The sequence below is a fragment of the Cannabis sativa genome, chromosome 1, assembly GCF_029168945.1.
Source record: "Cannabis sativa cultivar Pink pepper isolate KNU-18-1 chromosome 1, ASM2916894v1, whole genome shotgun sequence".
NCBI lineage: Eukaryota > Viridiplantae > Streptophyta > Magnoliopsida > Rosales > Cannabaceae > Cannabis > Cannabis sativa.
In genome coordinates this window covers 43,096,727-43,118,136 of record NC_083601.1, presented here as the reverse complement: position 1 = coordinate 43,118,136, position 21,410 = coordinate 43,096,727, and the positions used below count along the sequence as shown (strand labels likewise).

Here is a 21,410-nt window from a genome sequence, read left to right as displayed (position 1 = left end):
AATTCTTACTTCCAATTCAAAATTTACTATATGCAATACTTTCAGTCCCAGGCTTCATACTTTTAATTGTTAAATTTTAAAATAATTAAATAATATCATGAGTATTATTCTTAACCGCCTATTACAATTTTTATATTCGAAAGCACATGTTAAAATATTTTTTTTTCCATGGTATGTTTATTATAGTTATATTATTATTTATATAAATTTTTGAAAAATTTCAAATAATTTACAATGTTCAAATTAAGTTTAAAATTTTTTAAATATGTGCAGTAAATTAAAATATTATAAAATCTGTTTTCAATACTGTATATTATTTATAATTTTTTAAAAATTTACAAAGATTACATTATAACTATAATGAATATTATTATAAAAGATATTTGAAAAAAAATCTTCCGATATATAATTTCAAACGTGAAAGTTGATTGAAAAATTGTAATAAGTGGTTTATTTGACCTCAAATTGTATGATTTAGGATAACTTGAAGCTCTTTCTAGTATTCAACGTTCAACCATAAAACTCTTGAAAACTCACTATCAATATCATAAATATGCAGACCCAGGGAAGATTGCATTGAACAAACAAAAATGCAGTGCACCAAAAGACAATTAAATAAAACAATATGCGGTTAGTTGTTGCTGAACCATGTTGGGAATATGCAAACTACAAATTATTTTTCTTTCTTCTTTCTCCTTCTGACAAACAACATAAAAACAATAAAGAATTGAACTTTAGCTTTGTTCAACTCCTGATTTTTCTGTTCTGTATGTATTTTTTTGGGGGGTTGAGTTGTTTCAAGTACGTACTTACAGTTACAGAGGATTAATTGAAATGAATTAAAGGGTTTGCACTTTGCACTAATCTAATAACGTGGCCAAAAATGAGTATCTAGTCTACTACCGACTTCTGTAATTGCATTTTGGTTTCATGTGAGCCTTCAAATGATCTGTCTGCATGTTTTGACCAGGTTCCAGACACCTGACCTGACCTGACTTTTTCACTTTTAGATTGCACAGTTGTACCTCCTGCTCCAGACCACATAACAATAATCCCATTTATTGAATCACAGATAGGATTCGTGGACTCATTTTGCTAATAAGCTCTTCTTATAATAAGGCTTATTATAAGGCCATTCATGTGATGAAGTTTGTTTTCTTGCGTATTGGCCGTTCCTTCTCCTTTGACATGTCACATACGAACATCGTTTTGTACGCAAGGTGTGGAAGAACTATCTAATATCTATAGTACATTCTTCTAAACATGTTTTCTTGTGTACAGTTATTGTTAGATATAAGGAGTGAGAAAAGAGAAAACATTTCTTTGCTTTTCCAGTTTTTAGGGGTCGGTGTCTCAGATTAATTAATCATATTAACGATTTAGTAAGAGACTAATCATTTTCCCACAATATAATAAATGAAAAAGAAACTCAATATATGCAAAATCTGTACAATGAAGATGTCAAAATCAAGACCTATGCAGCACTGAGCAACTCTAGCTAGCAAGCCTCGTGAGAACAACCAACTATAGCTATTTTAGCTTTTCCCTTTGATCAATGCAAAAAACAGGGATTTTTCTTTTTTCTCATTCCCTTTTTTGATTTGGTGTTGAGCACAAGAAGAATGTTGTTCTTTATCTATCTTATACATTTATTATTGTTTTCACTAGCGAAAGTGATTATTGCATGGAAAGCAACCACAAGAGGTGGTAGAAGAGAGGTGAGAGTGATGGCGAATCGCCATCTTCTGTGCATGTACCGACGCCTTTTCAATTTGATCCGAATGCTGCTGTCGTGCGGTTTCTCTCCACTCCTCGGCTTTTCTATGAACAATCGCCATCCTCTTCATCAACTTCTCCTCCAAATTCGATCTCATCTTTTGTATCTTCACCTAAATAACGATGATGATGTATTGAGCATCACACTAATAAATAATATATACTAAAACATTATCTTATTAATGTGATTAGTATGACAAGAAACTGTTTCACTTGTGAACAAATTTCCAATTCCCCACAAAAGCTTCTAAATGTTAGTACTTTCTCACATGGGGGCAAAAGCAGATATACATTTTTTGGAATATAAATTAATGCTAAAACGATGACTTTCTTGCCTTTGATAATATTCCTCAAGCATGTATGGGAAAAAGCTAAAAAAAAATATAGTATATTTAGTATTGAATGAACTGTATCAGAATAGAGGGACCAGTCGGTAAAAAAAAGATACTAATATTAAAAAAAAAGGACAATGGGGTCCAAACAACAGCGGGTGGCTCGAGAATGACCATGTCAAAAACTGAATAATACGCCTGATAAACCAAAGCCACCCTGAATAGCTATAAATCAGTCAACAAAGTAGAAATCAATTTTGTTGACCATCTTTAAGGCTTACTAGTAATATAATATAATGGCTTGGGAGATTTAAAAGATCGATCATATTCTTTAAAAAGTGCATTGAGTGCTTTTTGTAGCAGCTCTTTAGGATATAAGACAATTATAAACTCTCTTTTCTTTTCTTTTTTTTTTTCTATTTTTATTTTGAGCTGATTGATCAAATGAAAAGTGACAAATACCTCGAGCTTTCTTGATTGAGCTTCTGCTTTTGCACTTTGGAGATTAACCCAAGCTTGAATCTTGGCTTCTTCCCTCTGATACCTGATGAGACTTGAAAACATTAGAACTGTTAACACAGAATACAGTCCTCTGTAGTTGAAATGACAAAACTCAGATATGAATGGCTCCAATTATTACCTGAGGCAGCATTTAGTTTTTTCTTCCTCTTCCCATGCAACAGCTCTGGATTCAGGACCATTTTTTTGGCAGCCACTGACGTTGTCAATCTCAAAATGCCTAAGGCTCTTTGATATCTCCTCCTCCTCTTCTTGCCTAGAACTCCAATTGGAAGTAACCGAATCATAATGTGTGCCAAGTTGAAGCTTGGCTAAATGGCACTCCTGCAACTGAGCAATGTCAATGGTGCTGCTGGTGCTGTTAGAGTGCTCCAAACCCAATGGTCCAGACCTATCCGCTGGCGTGTTGTGCCGCGCAGGGGATGAGATCACGAAAGGTGTGTGGCACCTTGATGTTGTTGAGCTTCCAAGAGGAGTCATTTCTGTCCCAACATCTCTGTGTTGAACCATTTCTGTGCCTGTGCTTTTCATGGTTTCACATGCTGAGTTTTTGAATAGGAATCCTTCTTTACTTGACTCTGAGGTTCTGAACTTGGGCAATACTGGTTCTACATCGTCCGTGAACTTGTCTGCATCAACCATTTTGATAAGAAATTTGGCCGAAACAAATCTAATTCATATGCTATAATCAGCTGAAAATTGAAACTATGCAATCCCCAATTTAGAAGTATAATTTATAATAAAATTACCTTGTTTTTACCAATAGTTTTACTAAGTTAGCAATGATTCTTATTGCAGCATAGAAAACAACTTCTCTTGTTCATTTCATGGTTGAATTGTTGAAAGAAACAAAAGAAACATGTTCATATTGGTTTGGCAAATCTCATCTTAAATAAACTAAAAACGCATATCTTAAACAATTGAACAGTGTGAAAAAGTCAAGTGCTTTATTATGCTTTTTAGTAAGTATATAGAGAAAAGAAAAGACTGTAACTAAAGATGAAAGTGGCACAAAAAGGGAAGAACCATCCAAGAGAAGAAAAGGCAAAAGTTGTAAACTTTCCACTTCAAATTTAAAAATGGAAGATTACCTTTTAGAAAGACATTATCAGTTGAACATGATACCCCATCGAAAGCTCTGACAGAGTTATGATTATCCAAAGACACAGAGCAGTGGAAGCTCGAGAATTCTTTTTTTGAGACTTTTTCTTCGGTGACCCTTGATTTATCAGAAAAGACCTCGACTTGTTGCTGCTTATAGTTGTAGTCACTTGGCTTGGCTGTTCTAACAGAATCTGAGGGCTTTATAGTATGAGCAGGGGATTCATGACAAGAGCTACTTATGAGCCATTTTTCTGCATCATCCCACTTCGAAGGAAAACTTTTTCTTGAAAGATTTCCAGCACTGAAGCTAAAAACAGGTCTTCCTGGTGTAGGAGGAGCTTCAAATCTTCTCTGGGTAACAACTGAGTTGACTCCTACTACCTCTGTTCTCCTCTGAGTTGAACTCTCACGAAAAACCCTGTTGCTTTCCGTTCCACCATGTGGCAAAGGAAAGGACTTGACAAACTCAGAGGTTTCTTTAAGATTAAGCTTGCAAAGTGGGTCGGGGAAGGTTTCTACAAAAGGGTTGCTCTTGGTTCTCCCATAAAAGCTTGCATTGGTCTCCAATGGCTGCTCCTGAATCATTTAAAAACAAACAAAAACAAAACCCATCATTAGAAAGGAAAAGAGGAAAGCAAATGTGGGAAAAAGAGTAAAAAAGAAAGCTACCCCAGTGGCAGTATTAGTAAACGTAGAAGATGGAGCATGAAAGTATCTGGGGCTCGTGAGATCCATGGATGATTTTGTTTGAAGAGATAACAACTCAACCCAAAATTTTGTTTGATGAGTGAGTATTTATGTGTTTTAATAAGTCCTAAGTGTTAAGAGCATCTGTAGTCTGATAGGAAAGCGACTAGGGAAGCAGTTGAGCAGTAATGCTAGGCTGAAGAACTGAAAATTGCAAAGCAAACTAAAGCAAAAGCATTGACTACTTAGAACGATGGTCCAAACACTGTTACTTGTGTTAACAAAAATCACTCACGTGGGAGGCCCAGCAAACCAGCAGTTCCTTCGGTAAAATTAATAAAATAAAAATGAAAACTTCATAACTTGACACAACACATATACACAAAACGACAAAAGTATACTTAAAAATAACATTACTATATCGCACCAAGATACTTTTAACAATTTTCTATCATTTTTATTAAATTAAAATTAGTAAGACTTGATATTAAATTATTTCAATAGTAATATTACATATTACAAATATATTGAGTAAAATGTGCACCCTTTAGCATCTTTTTTTTTTTAAAAAAAAAAGAGTAAGTTAAGGTTGGAAAACAAATATATAATAAGAATTTATATATTTTTTTATGTGATAAAAATGATTGGTTTAATTTTATTGGGAATCTTCTTATTGGTTTTTAACCCTCTTTAGGGGTGCCGTAGATAGCTCCTCTTGAATCTTATGGCGTTCTATTTCATGCTACTCTACTATTTTGTTTTCTTCTCTTTGTTTGCTCTCTGTTTTTTTTTTTTTTTTTGGTTAAATTAAATAACAGCTAGTATTCTAATTTTACTGTGTGTAAAATATTTAGGACCGAAAACCCAATTCAGTTTGAAAATGATATGGTCATATTTGGGTATGGGTACCAATTATGATACATGCAGGAGAGTAGGGAGCATGAAATTAAACACTGAATCCTCAAGTGCCACCTAAGAAGTAGTAGTAGTACTAGTACAATTACAAGTCACTCTCATAGAGTAGAATTATTATACCTTATACCATTTCACCATATCAGCTAAAGTGAGGGCTTTTCTGAAGAAATAAAAGAAAAGAGTACAAATAATTGAAGAAGAGAAGGTGGTTGAAGAAAATGTTTATGACCCACATATCCGAACTCTTTTATTTTTTAACATCAAGAAAAAGGCCAAATAGATAGATTAATGGTAGGTGAAATGAATGTATGAAAAAGTTATGGTGTTGTAGAGCTGAAAACGCAGCCACAATCAAAAGACACAAAATATTGGCTGTTTTTTAGATTTGCAACGACGATTATTTGTAATGTCATATTCTTGCAGGGGCACCAAAAGACATAAAAGACACACAAAACCCATATCATGTGTTTCCCTTGTTGTACAATGTATTAAAAATTAAATAATAAGGTTATCACTAAAAAAAAAATTGCACTATTCTCTTCTAAAATAGATATTGATTTTTATACTTAAGGGTAAGTAATTTATATATGATATGATCCCACATTTTAGCTAGATGAATGATCAAGATGTGTTCTATTCTGTTACAATTTTTCATCAAAATTGTATTAATCACTTTGGATAAATGATTAACAATAATTATATTATTTTCCCTAAAATTATGTACATTTGAGAATATTATTATTCTGATATGTTATTAATTTTAAAAAATGACTATGTCTTATTTTTACATATCAAAAGAGAAAATGAAATTTAGGACTTTCTCCTTGTAAGAAAAAGTGTAGTACTACTAATTTATGATCCTTTCTAAATTTATCTATTTTAATGATTAAGTTAAATATAATTACTTTTATGTGTTACTAAATGATTTTTTTTTTTTTACAAATAAATGAGGCTAAATTTTAGATCTAAAAGGATTTATAAATTTCATTTGTAAAATAGGGTTGTTTAGAACTTATCACTTGAGCACTTAGTTTATCAAAACTTTCATTTATAAGTTTTTTTCTAATCTAATATTAAATAAAATAACTAAATATCCCAAATACAATAAAGAAAAATCATCCAACCACACAAATTATTCATCCATTTAAAAAGTATATGCCGCTAGTTTACTAATTATCTGATGAAAATAAATTAGTGTTGCATTTAGAAATTTGAACAACAAACTTGCAATATAAGCTAACAATGTTTCAAAATCATTGAGAAAGTATGTCTCTTAGAAAAAGTAAACATTCAAGTTGATCAGTTAAGCCACCTAGTAGAAATCTTGAAAGACATGCTACAATTTCACTTATAAGTTAATAAAACTTCTGGTTTGATAATCTTCTGGATATGTTGGATGCTCTTGTAGATACTAATAAGCTGTGCTAGGTGAAGAGAGACTTCAATGGCCATGCTCACCAATATGCTTCGTGGTTTTCTTTCAAGTGAGGATGTGGAACATTGTTTCCACCATAAAATCTGGTTTATGAATGCCTTTTATAATGAAATTTGACGTTTAATTATAATTATAATAATAAAAAAAAAAGTAAGTTAATGAAACTTATTAAAACACTAAAATAATCCAATCAGCAAAAGTGAATTTCAAATTTGGGATCTCTTTTTAACGAAGAAATGTGTGATGCTATTATGTTTAGAGCACTAACAACAATTTCTAATAGAGATTCTTTAAATTTTTTAGCTAATTGTGATATAAAAAGCTTTCATTAGCTCATTTAAATCATATATGTATAATAGAAATTTACTCAGATCAATGCAACTTGCTCTACATGTACAGAATGAATAGTGTATTCTTTAAACTTATTTTAATAATATATAAATAAAGATTTATTTATGTTTATTGTATATATGTTCAAAAATTATTATTTTAATAGTGTAGAAGATAAAAATAATATTAATATAATGATGTAAAGAAACATATAAAAGAATTAATGTATGGTAGAATATAAAAGTGTACTATAAAATAAATAAATTTATGATATATTTTAAAGAATAGGATAAAAGAGTTGTTGAGAGAGCTTATGTCGCCATACAAATTTAACTTTATTAGAATTTAAATTAGAATTAGCTGTCTAAATTTATTGTATTGATTTTTGTTTTTTTTTTTGTTTGAGTGTAGTTTAATGGTATTTATAATCAATTAATAGTTTAATAGCTTAAGGACTCGTTTGGAACACCGTATTAGGTCGTATTGTATTGTATTGTATTATATTGAATTGTATTTTATGCAATATTTTTATGTAAAACTATATGTGGTATTAACTTTTATGGACACCTAAATATATAATATTTTAGTATAAATTAAAGTTTAACATAGTATTATATAAAAATATGATATATAATCCAATTCAATATAATACAATACAATACAATACGACCTAATACGGCGTTCCAAATAAAAAGTTTGGGTTCGAACTATGACCTCTTTTTTTTTCCCATTCTTCCCTCACCACTAAACTAGCCTTAGTGGCTTAAATTTATTGTGTTGATTTGATTTTTTTTTTTTTAGAAAATTAATTGTGTTGATAAATATTTGAGGGAAAAGCATTGAGGCATGGCCGAAAACGACAATGCGTTTTTGCGTTTAGTGGCCCTTCAGAAACGACAATGAATAATGATATCAAAACTAAGTAAATGGGCCTGCAAAGTATCACTAACGATAAGTTGAAAATTACCTATTCATATAACACATTTCTAAAATTATTTTAATTAATAAATAACTTATTTTATAATCAAAGTACTAAATATAACCTTACATAACTTATCAAAATTAAAATTTTTAATACACATAATGGGAATAAGACCTAAAAAATTGAATATAAATTAAAAAGTAACAAAATAAAGATAAAAAATAAAATAAAAAATAAAAAATTGGTATATAATGTAATTTATGGGCCTGGGAGAAATGTGGATGGGCTTCCCTCCTTCTTTTCTCACAATCCAGATAGACAGACGTAAACGACATTAATTAAAGGTTCGTATGAAGCGTGCGTAACGAAAATGACCACAAGGGCAAGCTTGTATGAGCATCCACTCAAAACGACAACGCAAATTGGGCAATCGTATTATGTAACGATTTCTCAAATAGTATAAAACATATATGTTCTTCCCAAATATCAAGTTTTATTTAATAATATAATTTTACAACAAAGTCCAGGGCAGTGGCGGAACCAGGAGTAAGGGGCCAACTGCCAAGTGGATTTTTCTAACTTTTTTTCTTATGCAGTATACAATTATCGTTGTATTTCATAAAATTAATAATACTTTGCGTATATTTGAGAAAAAAAAAAGATTTACACACAACGAAACTTGACACATTTATGTTGCAAGATACATTAATAAGTAAGACTCGTCTTATTATTAACTAAAGTTGATTTGGAATTATGTGTAAGTGTATGTTAAATTTAAGCTAATTAGGATTTTTGTTCCTGAACTTTGACATGTACCAAATCATGTCTCTGAACTTGTAAAGTCATTGAAAATGCCCCATGAACTATTGAGATTGTTTGATTTAAGGACTTTTTTCTAATTTTAGTAAAAGAATCTAACATGGATAAAAGTTCAGGGGCATAATTAAGTGCATGTCAAAGTTCGAAGGGCATGATTTGATAGATATCAAAGTCTGGGGAACATGATTTAGTACATAAGCAATCATTGAAATAGTAAAATTGAATAAAATTAGACAAAAATCCTTAAATCCAACAATCTCAATAGTTCAGGGGGTATTTTTAATGACTTTAAAAGTTCAGAGGGCATGATTTAATACATGTCAAAGTTCAGGGACAAAAATTCTAATTAATCTTTAAATTTATGTATACACATATGATTATTACCTAAATATAAAAAAAATAAAATATCACTATACAAAAATTTAATAATATTGTAACACTAAATTTAGCCTACTTATTTGAGATGTTGTAATATGGGTTAACCAAAAAAAAAAAGGTCTAAATATGCTTATCGCCCTGCCTACAAGAAAAGTCAACATATTCCATTTATTTATTTATTTTAATAAAAGTGTCTCTATATTATATTTTTGAGTTACATCGATCCCAAACTGGTTTCCATTTCGTTATTTGATGATGAGGTTCATGATAACCGACTTAGATAAATATGATAAGCCATCGATCCAAATAAAAAAGAGAAAAACACACTATCAGTATAATTGATAATAAGCCTACTTGGAAAAAAGAACTAAGAAAAAAAAAACTTTTACAATAGAAATTCAACTAGCTATAACTTTAATCACATATATAATAGATGTAATAGTGCATATATTATAATATTCTACGAACTGTTGACTATGATTGATGAATGTAATCCAACCACAAGAATATGTTAATAAATAGGTATCCCCATATGCAACAAACAAGTCTTACGTGTACTACTACTTACATATAATAATACTTACTTAGTGAATAGCCACTGCTGAGTAGAATCAAGACAACCAAAGTAATTAATTAATTCTTTATTTTCTCATATATACTTAAAGCTGAGAAGACAGAAAGTAAACACAGTATTTTATTAATTCTCCTACATAAAATGCCAACTCTCTAATTATAGTCTTAACTTTCTATTATCCTCTTATAATTTTTTAATGGAGGGGGCCATATTATCTGCTTATCATCAAAGGCTAATTTAAAAGAAAAAGTCTTAAAGATTATGTAAAGTTTCATTTTAAGCCACATTTTTCCCTATGCTTACGACACACATATATATTTATATTTATGAATTATGCTATGTACACTAACTTTCATTGGATATGTTTCCATTATTGTAAATGTAATGATTCTTTAAGAGACTTGTATATTTTCAAACAAATAGATGAAGATTTTGAACACAAAGCTTGAAAACAAATTTAGTAATTAACATCTTTCTTTTCAAGTTCAGCAACAAAATTCAAAAGCAAGGAAGAAAAAAAAATATAAAAAAGAAGAAACAAAGGTTTGAGTATGAATATTGGTGAAATTGTGAATAGACCCACTACCACTAATATGACTTGGGTTTGTTTCACAGGTAATGTCAATAGGTAGGAGAAGATAAGCAAAGTGGGGCCCTGATCAACTATATATTTACCATTATATATTGGCACTATGAAATGACATAACCTTCCAATAATTGAGTTTTATATATAAGATAATATATGTATTTCATTTTTTAATGGCTATGTGCTTACCTTACCTTAACATAATCGATTTATTAAGAGAAAGCATATGACCAGATCATTTTTTCTATTAAGTATTTAGGCCAATTAAAGCAACACCAAATACCACCTCCAACTTCTTCATTCTCCATTCTATATCTTCTCTTCTTTTTCTTATTCTAGTACCAACAGAGTTCATCAATGGCTTTAACATGTCAATTTTCACCTCATATATTATTAGCCAAAAAGTCCACTGGCTTAGTCATAAAGCCTTTTGGTAATGTTTTGAGGCTAAAACAGAGACACATTCCAGTCAAGAAAACAACAGCACCAAGCCTCAAGATCAGATCTTCTTATAAAGAGAAGGTCAACTCTTTTATTTCTTTCTTCTTTGTTCTGCCACCATTGACACTTGATATAATTATACATATATCTCAAGTTTTTCTTTTTATTATTGAATTAGATCCAAAAAGCAGAAATCTCAACTGGGTTGGAAAGATTATTAGAAAACAAGCCATGGTTTACTCATATGGAATTTGTTCTTAGGTGCAGGTTTTTGAAGATCGGTCTAATGGAATAATCTGCTACACAGATGAAAGTGGGGAAATAATTTGCGAAGGTTATGATGAGGGTCCTCGTTTTCATGAACAGAGTCCAAGAAAATCTTCTCATTCAAGGTAAATATATAAATTTTTTAACATATGGTATAGTTCTCCTTATAATATACTAGTATGATAATTTGATATGTAATAATATTTCTAAGTGTTCATATATGTGTATTGGTTTATATTATATAATTCAGAGACGTGGAGATCTTGGATATTATTCAAGAAAGATGGCTTAATTTTGTTAGAGGCACTGAATTGAACCCTACTGATCATAAAGGTGTAGCTTTTCAAGGAGACATCAACTGCAATGGCTTTAACAACTCACTTCGTTGATCATAGAAATGTTTTATATAACTGCGTTTTAAATTAATCAGAGTATGTACCAAAGTGTTATAAAGGAATTTACCTTTTTCATTTACAGAATGTGAATACTGAATAGCATGTATAACAAAAACTATCTTTACCTTTGAATTTCTTTAGTTCTACATTACAATCATTGACTGCCCACTTTTTACTATTACTGACAGACAAGGTTTTTTTTTGTTTGTTTGAATCTAATTCATCTTTGGGGACCAAAATTGTTCTTCAAATAGTTGACCAATGATGATATTTCTTATGTGCACATGTACAAGGCTTAATGTACTTTTTCATAAGTATTTCAAAACTAAGTAGACATGTTAAGAAGAAGAGAAATAAACCAGTTCTTGTGTGCATATACAATGCTGAGAGTACTTAACGATCAACAATTTAAGAATAGCCACAGAGAAAGAAAGAAGTAATAATTATCATTAATATCTAATTTACAAATATACAAGACAAATATTAACTACATGTACATGTTGAACATATAATTTTTCCTACAAGGAATTCTTGGAGAGGCCTTCCAATACTTGCACCCCTGACAGAAATTTCCTTGGCTTCAAACAGCCTTCTTCTGCATCTTCAAACAAATAATCACGAATTTTCCTTTTCGTCTGACAAAATTACATATGAAACTGCTATATAAAAAAGAATTGGTATACGAAAATAGGAAGAAAAAAAAATGGTGGAAAAAACCATGTAAAGATGGATCTAATCCTGGAACAAATTATTGAATGTACATAGTGAATGACTCATTGCATCATATCATTCAACTCATATCCCACCTTGTGAGTTCTCCTCACACAAGTCAGACTGAGATTGACTCTGAACGATAGATGCATTAAACCATTGATCTGGGACCATAAGAAAATAGGCTGTCATGGCTTTTCTGAACCTCTTCTTGTATTGTTTTGGTGAAATAACTGTTGGAGAAGCATTCTTCGGTCCTCCAAGAATGCCCGTCGTCTTCACCCATGTTTCAAGGTGCTTATCCCAGGTATATTGTCTCATAAAGTCAATGATCCCAAGAACTAACTCATGCTTGTCTTCATCCAGACCAACAAGTAGTGAGTAATCCATTACATCAACAGACTGCAACAGCACAGAGAAGTAATGCAGTAAATATGAGTAAAAAGAGGAAATAATTAACTAGAATGCAGATTGTATAATCTACATTGAAATTCATTATGTACACAGAAATGGGAAAAACTTACTGCAAGAAAAGCAGTGTCGTTCCAGACTGCTCTCTCTAGCAAACGTTTAGCCTTGGTTCCTACAAATATGGGAGAGGTTGGCATTGCTTCAATCAAGTTTTGATCCAGCAGAACTTTGTTTCTCCCACTAGAATCAGCATTGTATCTCGACCGAGCTGATCCTTTTAGATCATAAAGCCGTGTCACATTCCTTCTAAACAAAAGATTCTCCATAACAAGAACATCCATCTTTGTATCTTTCCCTCCTTTGACATGCTTTGAAGTAACCTGTCAATATAAACCAATCAGCATGAGGACTAGTATATATTACAATGGAGAAATCATTATCATGATCATATTAAATTTACCTGATATATCCCCACAATCTTAGCTAGGCATGTTGGACTTCTTGATTTAATTGCATCAGATAGGTACTTGAAATAATCAGGAGCAAACTTTATGAAGGATTCAAGTTCTGTCTTTGTGACTTGTTTAATGATAAATCTGTCATCCAAGGTTTTTGCAAAGAAGACGTTGCTTTTACCACCTTGGGCTCCCCACTTCTTACAACGACTAAGAGACCTTATATAATCAAGCTCAGATGGGCAACAAATCCTCCTTAAGGCTTCAAAACGCTTTGCATAGTAACAAGTCACAGAATATTTGACATTACCAAGAGGGCCATCTTCTCCAAAAGAAATTCTAGCATGCAAAGCCTTTGTATATGAGAGTGGATCCAAACCACGAGAACCAGACATGGACAACATGCTCTCCTCACCAGATCCAAAGCTTCTAAAAGATTCAGACAGGAAATCATCAGAAGAATAGAATGACTGAAAATTTGATGTGTCAGAGCATGATGAAGACAAAAGGTCCCCAGCTTCCTTCGGTCTTTCTCCATCATCACTCACTTGGTAATGATATTGCCGTGATGCTAATGCATGAGCTATAATACTCGAGGGCTCATCGTCATATACTGGAATGATAACTTCATTAACACCAACAGGGAGAAGCAGCCTGGCCCCACCTTGAAGTTCTGAGTCTCGAAAGGAGGAAATATACACCGGGTTATATCCAAACATTGTGTTCAGTTTTTGAGCACTTGCAAAGAAGTTCTTGTTCAATGAACGGTAGAAGTTTAAGAACGGCATTCCTAACCAGCCACCTGAGTCTTCCATGCTCTCACATCCCATCATAGATGAAACTGGTGAAAAGGAGTGAGCAAACTTGGGCTGATCCAAATCCTCCACATGGTCTAAGTTCCCTCGTTCTGAAAACACAGAGGCGAAGGCGAGTGAAGTATCTGCGGCTAAATCAGATAGTGCAGGGAGATTATCCTTTGGGATTTCACCTCCTGTGTTAGTTTCACCTATCCATGCAGCATCAAGGGTATCGGACAAATTTGTGTTGATAGAAAATTCTCCTTCTGAAAGAGTCCTACGAGCATTGGATTTGTCTTCTCTTTCATTACTTGGTTCTTGATTAAGGAGGTTTGTGGAAGGAGAAACATTGGAATTCTCTTCTTTTTCGTTACTTGGTTCTTCATGAACAAAGTTGGGTTGATCAGCATTGCTACTAAATCCTACAGGATAATTTACGGTCTTGCCAATTTTTCCTTCAACCAGAAAGGAATCACAGCTATTATAGCCTTTCCCTGGCATAACGGCCACATTCATGTCAGATATATTTTCACCATTAGCAACAATTTTCCCCTCATGCTCAGAAACTGAACGACTCAGACCATCTTTGAGACCGTTACCATCCGATTTCTCTGCCTGAACCAGGCGGTGGTCCCACACAAAAGACTGAAAAAGCAACTGCCTTCGCAGCCGATTGATCTCAAGGATGTCAGTAGCAGGATGGCCCTTTTTCCCATCCTTGTTTACAGTTTTTAGGAGAAGTTCCTGAAAAAACATCCATGGAAAAGAAACGAGGTAAAATATCTGAGATCAAATTCTGAATCCTTATGTGTTCATGGAGGAGAAAACATTAATCTCAAATATTCAAGCAAAGTCAACATTCATATATATTTTTTGTTGTTGAACAAAATCAACATTCATATATTGAATTCCTTAAGTTTGTCATGCTTTTAAATGTTCGGCACATTTAAGTGTTTTGAATTCTCACCATCACAGCAACCACATTCATCTTACACAGTAAAAAACTATAGCAAGTGAAAAATTCTAAATCAAAGACATCTACTATTCTTGGGTTATTGCTAATTCAACATTCAACAAGTCATCAAAACAAATATGAAACAATGGTAGTTAGGCTATTTAGTACTTCAGGCTTGAATATAATGCTTGTCATAGTGCCCATAACATGAAATTTCTGGAACTAAAGCTTCAAAATAACATAAATTATAGCCAACCTCAAATTCTTCTTTTTCCTTCTGTAGGATTCCTTCCATTTCTATAGTTTGACGTCTTGATTCAGCCATTTTTATGCCACTGCCATGCATTCCTGGACCAGATCTTTTCTCTTCTATTTGACTTAGAGCATTTAGAACTTCAGAAAAGAGAAGCTCAGCTCGATCAACAGCCTATTAACAAGGTAATTTGAATCAGAATTAGTCATACTAATTAAGTTATCAGTCTAGAATAAGTAAAAGTTTGATCATTTTACCTTATCTGTTTCTTTCTGAATCCACTCCTGATTCTCATTACTAAAATCCAATTTTTGGGGTGGAAGAAAGACAGAGAGGACATTAATTGCTGCATACCGGAAGCAAGCAACCATTTTTCCAAAACTGCATTGGTATACATAGAGGAGTCTATGAATCAAATGGTACAAATAAACCTCTATGCTAATAATATTACTAGAAATGACATAAGGAAGAGCCTGGTTTTAGAGACAGCATATTATGAAAAGTGAAGAGTATTACCCATAGAACCGGAGACAATCTCTATGTAAAGAATGGCCACAGCTTGCCACCCTGCTTGCAGCTGCGTGATTTGAAAAACTCAGCTCCAAAAACTTCCCAAATGATAAACCCCAGGCAGCATCTGACATTATTATTCTCCTAGTTGCTGGAGGAAAGCCATTGATCCTTGGACAACGTAAGCATCTATGCCACATCCAGATCTTGCCTTCCTTTTCACCAGGCAATAACATTTCTGGTAGCTTCTTGACCGATATGGTTAGAGTGCCCTGTCGATGAGTATAACATTGAACATGTGCTTCTGATGGCATCTCACAAGACTGGCACTGGTAACTCTGGGAAAAATGATGTTTCTCAGTGTCAAAACTTACAGCTGAAGGGTCTACACAAAGAGAGAAGGCATAGAAAGAAAAAGGAACTCACCTGATCAAATAAATGGTCACGGAGAAACCTTCCCAGAGGCTTATCAGAACTTCCATAGTATTTTATTCGAAATAGATGGGACCTCTCACAGACAGTTCCCTTCCAGATGCACCGGGATGATAAAGACACCAAAATGCTCTGATGCTCAGAAGGTGATGGAGCGTACTCATCCTTTATTGTATCAAAATCATCTTCTATATAGATTCTTCCATCTTGTTCCAATGGTATCTCCACACTCCCTGTCACATTGTCAGTTATCACAGTGGAATTGTTACACATCAAAGAGATGCTATTGTTGACTGTTGAAGGTTCCAAAACCTGCGGCGGTTCCATAAAATACGTTTTGTTTTTCTCTCCAAACGTATCAAGAGGAGAAAGATTCCTGGGATTCCAATCTGAAACTGCTGTCCCAGTTAGAGCAGATGAGGATGAAGATACAGTATTGGTCAAACTTGTGTAATTAGTGGGTATGGAACTACGAAAACTGTCAAAAGATTGTGTAGTGCTTATATATGAGGATATATCAGATGCAGGCACACTGTTGGATCTATTATGTGCCACAGAATTTGCACCAACACTGACATTGGAATAAGGTACAGTTGAGATGGACCTCTCCATGATTGTTGCTTTATCTGCTGGAAGTGTCACAGTAATTGGAGAGTTCAATGAGAATTCAGGCAGGGTTGCTCCTTCATCAGCAAGAAAAGATGTCTCCAAAGCCAAGTGATACGCTGCAAATATTCCATACTGGATGACATGCTTGATTTTTTTCAACTCATCACCATTAGCACCTCTTAGTAGAATCTGAAATGGAGACAAGAAAGAACATGAATACAGTATGAATGAAAGTACTGCTTCGGGAAGCCTGTTTAGTTCAATAATCCTTCCTAAAATAAGCACATCCAAATATTTGGTTAATTCAAAGACATACCGTACAACCCAAAGGCTTCGGGCAGCCTTCAAAAAACATCAGCGTCTTAACCAATTTTTTCCCACCCTGCCCAGCAGTGCCCAAGTCTTCAAGAAACCTCTCAACATGGAATGCTTCACAGGAGCCCAATTTCTGTGATGAGAGATGATCAATAGAAGAAACTATCTGAGCACCAGTGCAACGAGCTATGCGCTCTAAAAGTGGCTTTTTTATATTAAGAACAAGTGATATGTCCTTTGCAAGAAGATACTCCTGAGCAAATCTAGAAACTGATTTCTCCACTAGAAGAACATCAGGCTGATGAGCATCTATCTTTGCCACTGCCATCTTTAAGTGGTCCATTTCCTAGATAATAAGCCAAAAACATATACTATATTAATATGGAGCCACCAGAAAAATCAGTTTTTTTAAAAAAAAAAAACTATCAACCAGCAAGTGACAAACTACAGAAGTTAAAAAAGGCCACACAATCCTAACCTGCTGTAAGAGAGTGTCAAAACTTGACAGGTGGTTAGAAACCCGCTGGTACTCAAGAGCCCCTCCAAGGATCAAAATACGAGCCTTCTTAACTTTTGTTGTCATTCGCCGGTGAGCCACATTTTTCTTACAAACAACTCCTTTGATCACCATACTAGAAAAACAACATTACTGTCAGAATCAGAATAAAAAATAAAACAAATAAATAAATGGAATACAAATAATATATGAAGTGGACGAAAGTTCCCTAGTGATGGTCCTCATGTATGACAAGTTATGATATTTCATCAAAAACCTTGGCTGGCATTCTATGAGCACTCGTTGTATTTATTCAATGAAAGAGCGAATAGCAGCAATCATGAGAAACCAGATGATGTATGGCAAAATCACAGAATCAGAATGTACGTAACACATTGAGTTACCTCTCACAACGATGTCCAGAAGCTATACATTTTACTTTGACATATCCTCCCGGGTCCATCCCCCCACCTTTACTCATATCTGGCTTTAATAGTGTAGCAGCCTCCCAAGATAGAGATGTAATGATCTCCAACCAACTCTGTATGTCATCTTCTTCACCCACAGGAAGGTTCTCTACCTGCAATAGTTGAGCTACCAAGGCCCTGAAATGCCCATCAACCACATTCTTCATGGCCTTCTTATGCTCTTCATTTGAGCGATCCCTATTGCGAGACTCCCCACTTCCAAAACTATTTGAGCGCAAATATCCCCACTCTCCTGTAGCATTGACATCATCACCGTCATCGTCATCATCGTCATCAAACAGACCAGTTTCCTTTTCATCTTCATCATCTTCTTCATCTTCTGGTGCAGGGGGAAGCCAGAGGAGTCCATTGTTCTCAAAATCTACAGGTTCAGCATCAACATCACCACCAGCAACATACAGGGAGGAAGATGCTTCGCCTTCATCGCCCATATCATGTTCATCCTCTTTATTCCTCAGCTTTAAAATATTTTCCAGGCCATGTGATTCAAAATTTTGGTTTTCTAATGGGGAGCAGCTCAAACTCGTTGAATCAATGTTCTCGCTATCAGGATGCACTCTATGCATTCCATCATCATTGTTCATGGCTTCATACTCAACTTGATTGTAGTAGTCACTGACTGAAGGATAATGCATAGATTCAGAATCCATCCGATACATGTCGTACTCATAATCCTCATCCTCACTCCTAATGCAACAGATAAAGAAAGCGATATAAAAATTAAGGTCGAAAAATGACAATATAAGAAGCAAGATATAAATATATAGTACTGCAACACCTATCTTTCACTGTATTATTAATCTTCTACAACATCCATCAGACAGTAATAAGTACTTACTGCAAGATGATTAGGTTTAAGAGATGTCACTTCTACATGACTAAAAATGATTACAAGCTATGTTTTATGTAACACAAACGTATATCAGTAGAGTTGGAGCTCCTCTGGCACAATTTGTTAAAAACCATTACCATCTCAGCCTCAAGCATGCAGTTGGTAAAAACAGTTTTCATATGAGACATTACAAACAACCAACCTGTAGGGAAGGCCTATAACAAGAACTCCAAAATATGCACAGAAAATAAATAACCAACCTGTTCATTGAAATTCTCTGTTGATCTGAAGGTAGATCCCCTGTATCGTTGCAAAGTTCACTACTCCTTCCTTGTTCTCCTTTGCTTTTCTCCTCTGTGTTTGTTTCCAAAAAAGATGTTGGTGGAGAACTGAGACCAGAACAATGTTGAGCTTGCTGATAAGATCCAAATGAGAATGGCATGGAGCTAGGAGTATTGATACTACTATTACCGGTTTCACTTGATCTAGTGCTGCCTAGACTTAATCCTGATTGTGATGTACTAAGTCCGTGATTGGGTCTCTGGATCCCATTATCAAGAGTAACCATACCCTGCTCCCATTGCTTGTAACAATAATTACACACTCGGATTCTATCCTGCTCTTCCAGGGATGTAGTTGGATAATCAGATGGGACAGGAATCGAGTTTTCTGTACACTTGCCACAGAAAACCCGACCACAAAGTCGACAATGGTGTCTTCGATTGAACAATGTAAATTGTGTATCACACTCGTAGCATACTCTACAGCTTTCATCAGGCATCCAAAAGTCCCTTGACACATTAGTCGGCTCAGATCGTCCAGAGATCCATGACTTCACCATGCCAACCAGCTGACACAATGACTTGTGAGCAATTTCCATGTAAAAACAACCTCACAGCTCCGGGCATTATGATAGGCTCATAAACAATTCCTAGCAAGCCATATCTTTGCACCAAAACCCAAAAAACAAATAGTCCCAACCACACCAAAAACTTCAAAAGGCCTAAGCTTTAAATTTTTTTTTTCAATAATTGACACCCATCAGAACCCAACTTCTGAAAACAACAAGGGAGCTCATATTGCTCCTAAATTTCAACCCCAAAACCAACTCCTTCTCATCATTTAGAACAAAATTAATAAAAACATTCCGTACCTCGAGAGCTGATGTTGAATCTCAGTCCATATGTCAAAAATCCCCCTACGCTGGATCAAACAAAAAGAAGAAAATCAGCTTAAAACTGCAGAACCAATCCTAAAGTTTCTTCCTAATAAATTCTTGAATGTTCAGAAGACTAGAACTCACGACCACTCAAAAAACACATAACTGAGACTACAAGGCGTTTAATTTTTCCTACGACCCAACTTCAAAGAATCTATCTTTAATCACTCCAACGCGTCAGACCCTTTAAATTCTCGATGCCAAACATTCAAAAGCAATAATAAATACAATAAAAATAAAACCCAACTGCAGAGATTTAATTGGCCTAAAAACCCAATTTATTTTACGAACACCAAAACAATAGAAGAATCCAAATAGAAAACAATTTTTGCTTATTCAATAATCCAATCGAAATTACCATATGGTACGAGTCAAACCACACCGGCGAATCAGATCGAGTGAAAGACAAAAAGGGTCACTGTATATTACCGCCACGTGCCCACTATCGAAACCGTGATTCATACACCGAAAGAAAGAAGTAGTTGAAACAAAATTGTAAAATAAACCCAACCCAGAAAGCGATTCTTTAATGATTCGATACCAATACACCTCGACTCTCAATCATCGTCATCGTCAAATTCCCGTATTTGAATATGCTTCGCCATTATTATTATGCACAGAGAAACAAAATAAGCAATTAAACTAATACAAATATATCTGTTATTCTCTGTACTGTTCTTGTTTGTGTGAGGATTGGGATTGGAAAAGGCTGACATCCATTATCATAATGATTGATCTATATATTCATTATTAAAACAAAAATTGGCAGAAATTTTATTATTTAATTAATTTCCACTTTCCTTGATTTATTGGAGACCTTCCGATTCTACGTGGCTGCATGATTTATCTGCATTAAAACGACGTCGTTTGCATGCTCGTAAGGGAGAAGATGATCCACACGGTATTGAAAGCTAGACTCATCAACGATATTCCCAAAATGCCCTCGTCGAGTCAGCATTAGTTGAATTTTATTTTAATCAGCAAAATTAAAAATCCCTTAAAAATATTGATTTATTATTTTTTTTCCTTTGAAGGAAATTATTGATTTTTTATTTATGGTATCGGAAATTGGGGAAGGACAGAGATTTCATGCGTATGAGAAGGATTTGACTTTTGACTATTTGACAACTGTTAACTGCGTGTCTAGTTTGGTAAATCTCACAAGTCATCCTCCAAACAATTAATACTTTGCTGGACTGTGTTGGTAAAATATATCTATATATATTGCTAAAAACCGCGTTGACTTTTAGTATAAAGCTTAGGGAGCAATTCATACATTAAACATATCTTTTTCTTCCTCACTTTTTTAAAATTATCCAAAGCTTAAGTTCCATATTTTTTTTTGAAAGAAAAGTGCTTATCATTTGGAACAATAAAATTGTAACTGAAAAACATTTCGTAACTTTTTTTTAAAAAATCCTTATTTGTCAATTTAAGGCTCTAACTT

At 33.8% G+C, this 21,410-nt stretch overlaps 3 protein-coding genes and 1 long non-coding RNA gene across 9 annotated transcripts; 2 read left to right on the top strand and 2 right to left on the bottom strand.

Moving 5' to 3' along the window:
- The first annotated feature begins 347 nt into the window (after window positions 1-347).
- On the top strand, window positions 348-1,891 carry LOC133038179 (uncharacterized). The gene is made up of 2 exons (XR_009688046.1): window positions 348-630; window positions 971-1,891. It is a non-coding gene; the product is annotated as an uncharacterized LOC133038179 (long non-coding RNA).
- Window positions 1,398-4,914, bottom strand: LOC115708081 (uncharacterized). 2 transcript variants are annotated; one of them, XM_030636259.2, is made up of 5 exons: window positions 4,401-4,914; window positions 3,719-4,307; window positions 2,749-3,256; window positions 2,571-2,661; window positions 1,398-1,889 (listed from the first exon to the last, which is right to left on the bottom strand). In XM_030636259.2, exons 1-5 carry the CDS (start codon window positions 4,464-4,466, stop codon window positions 1,665-1,667), a joined length of 1,479 nt encoding a protein of 492 aa, XP_030492119.2. In that variant the 5' UTR covers window positions 4,467-4,914; the 3' UTR covers window positions 1,398-1,664. The 2 variants fall into 2 exon arrangements, with proteins under 2 accessions (XP_030492119.2, XP_030492120.2); XM_030636260.2 differs by having other exon boundaries at window positions 2,571-2,652; window positions 4,401-4,910.
- Window positions 4,915-10,493: 5,579 nt separating this feature from the next.
- Window positions 10,494-11,637, top strand: LOC115707181 (uncharacterized). 2 transcript variants are annotated; one of them, XM_030635059.2, is made up of 3 exons: window positions 10,494-10,899; window positions 11,086-11,210; window positions 11,336-11,637. In XM_030635059.2, the coding sequence occupies exons 1-3, from the start codon at window positions 10,735-10,737 to the stop codon at window positions 11,472-11,474; spliced, it is 429 nt and encodes a 142-aa protein (XP_030490919.2). In that variant the 5' UTR covers window positions 10,494-10,734; the 3' UTR covers window positions 11,475-11,637. The 2 variants fall into 2 exon arrangements, with proteins under 2 accessions (XP_030490919.2, XP_060972237.1); XM_061116254.1 differs by having other exon boundaries at window positions 10,511-10,899; window positions 11,080-11,210.
- Window positions 11,638-11,903: 266 nt separating this feature from the next.
- Window positions 11,904-20,790, bottom strand: LOC115707180 (1-phosphatidylinositol-3-phosphate 5-kinase FAB1B). 4 transcript variants are annotated; one of them, XM_030635056.2, is made up of 14 exons: window positions 20,322-20,789; window positions 19,898-19,947; window positions 19,005-19,594; window positions 17,829-18,599; window positions 17,407-17,560; window positions 16,930-17,274; window positions 15,999-16,802; window positions 15,579-15,910; window positions 15,320-15,443; window positions 15,066-15,236; window positions 13,063-14,598; window positions 12,716-12,982; window positions 12,287-12,593; window positions 11,904-12,115 (listed from the first exon to the last, which is right to left on the bottom strand). In XM_030635056.2, exons 3-14 carry the CDS (start codon window positions 19,583-19,585, stop codon window positions 12,096-12,098), a joined length of 5,412 nt encoding a protein of 1,803 aa, XP_030490916.2. In that variant the 5' UTR covers window positions 19,586-19,594; window positions 19,898-19,947; window positions 20,322-20,789; the 3' UTR covers window positions 11,904-12,095. The 4 variants fall into 4 exon arrangements, with proteins under 4 accessions (XP_030490916.2, XP_030490918.2, XP_030490914.2 ...); XM_030635058.2 differs by lacking the exon at window positions 20,322-20,789 and adding an exon at window positions 20,048-20,274; XM_030635054.2 differs by having other exon boundaries at window positions 19,005-19,947; window positions 20,322-20,790.
- Window positions 20,791-21,410: the final 620 nt, after the last annotated feature.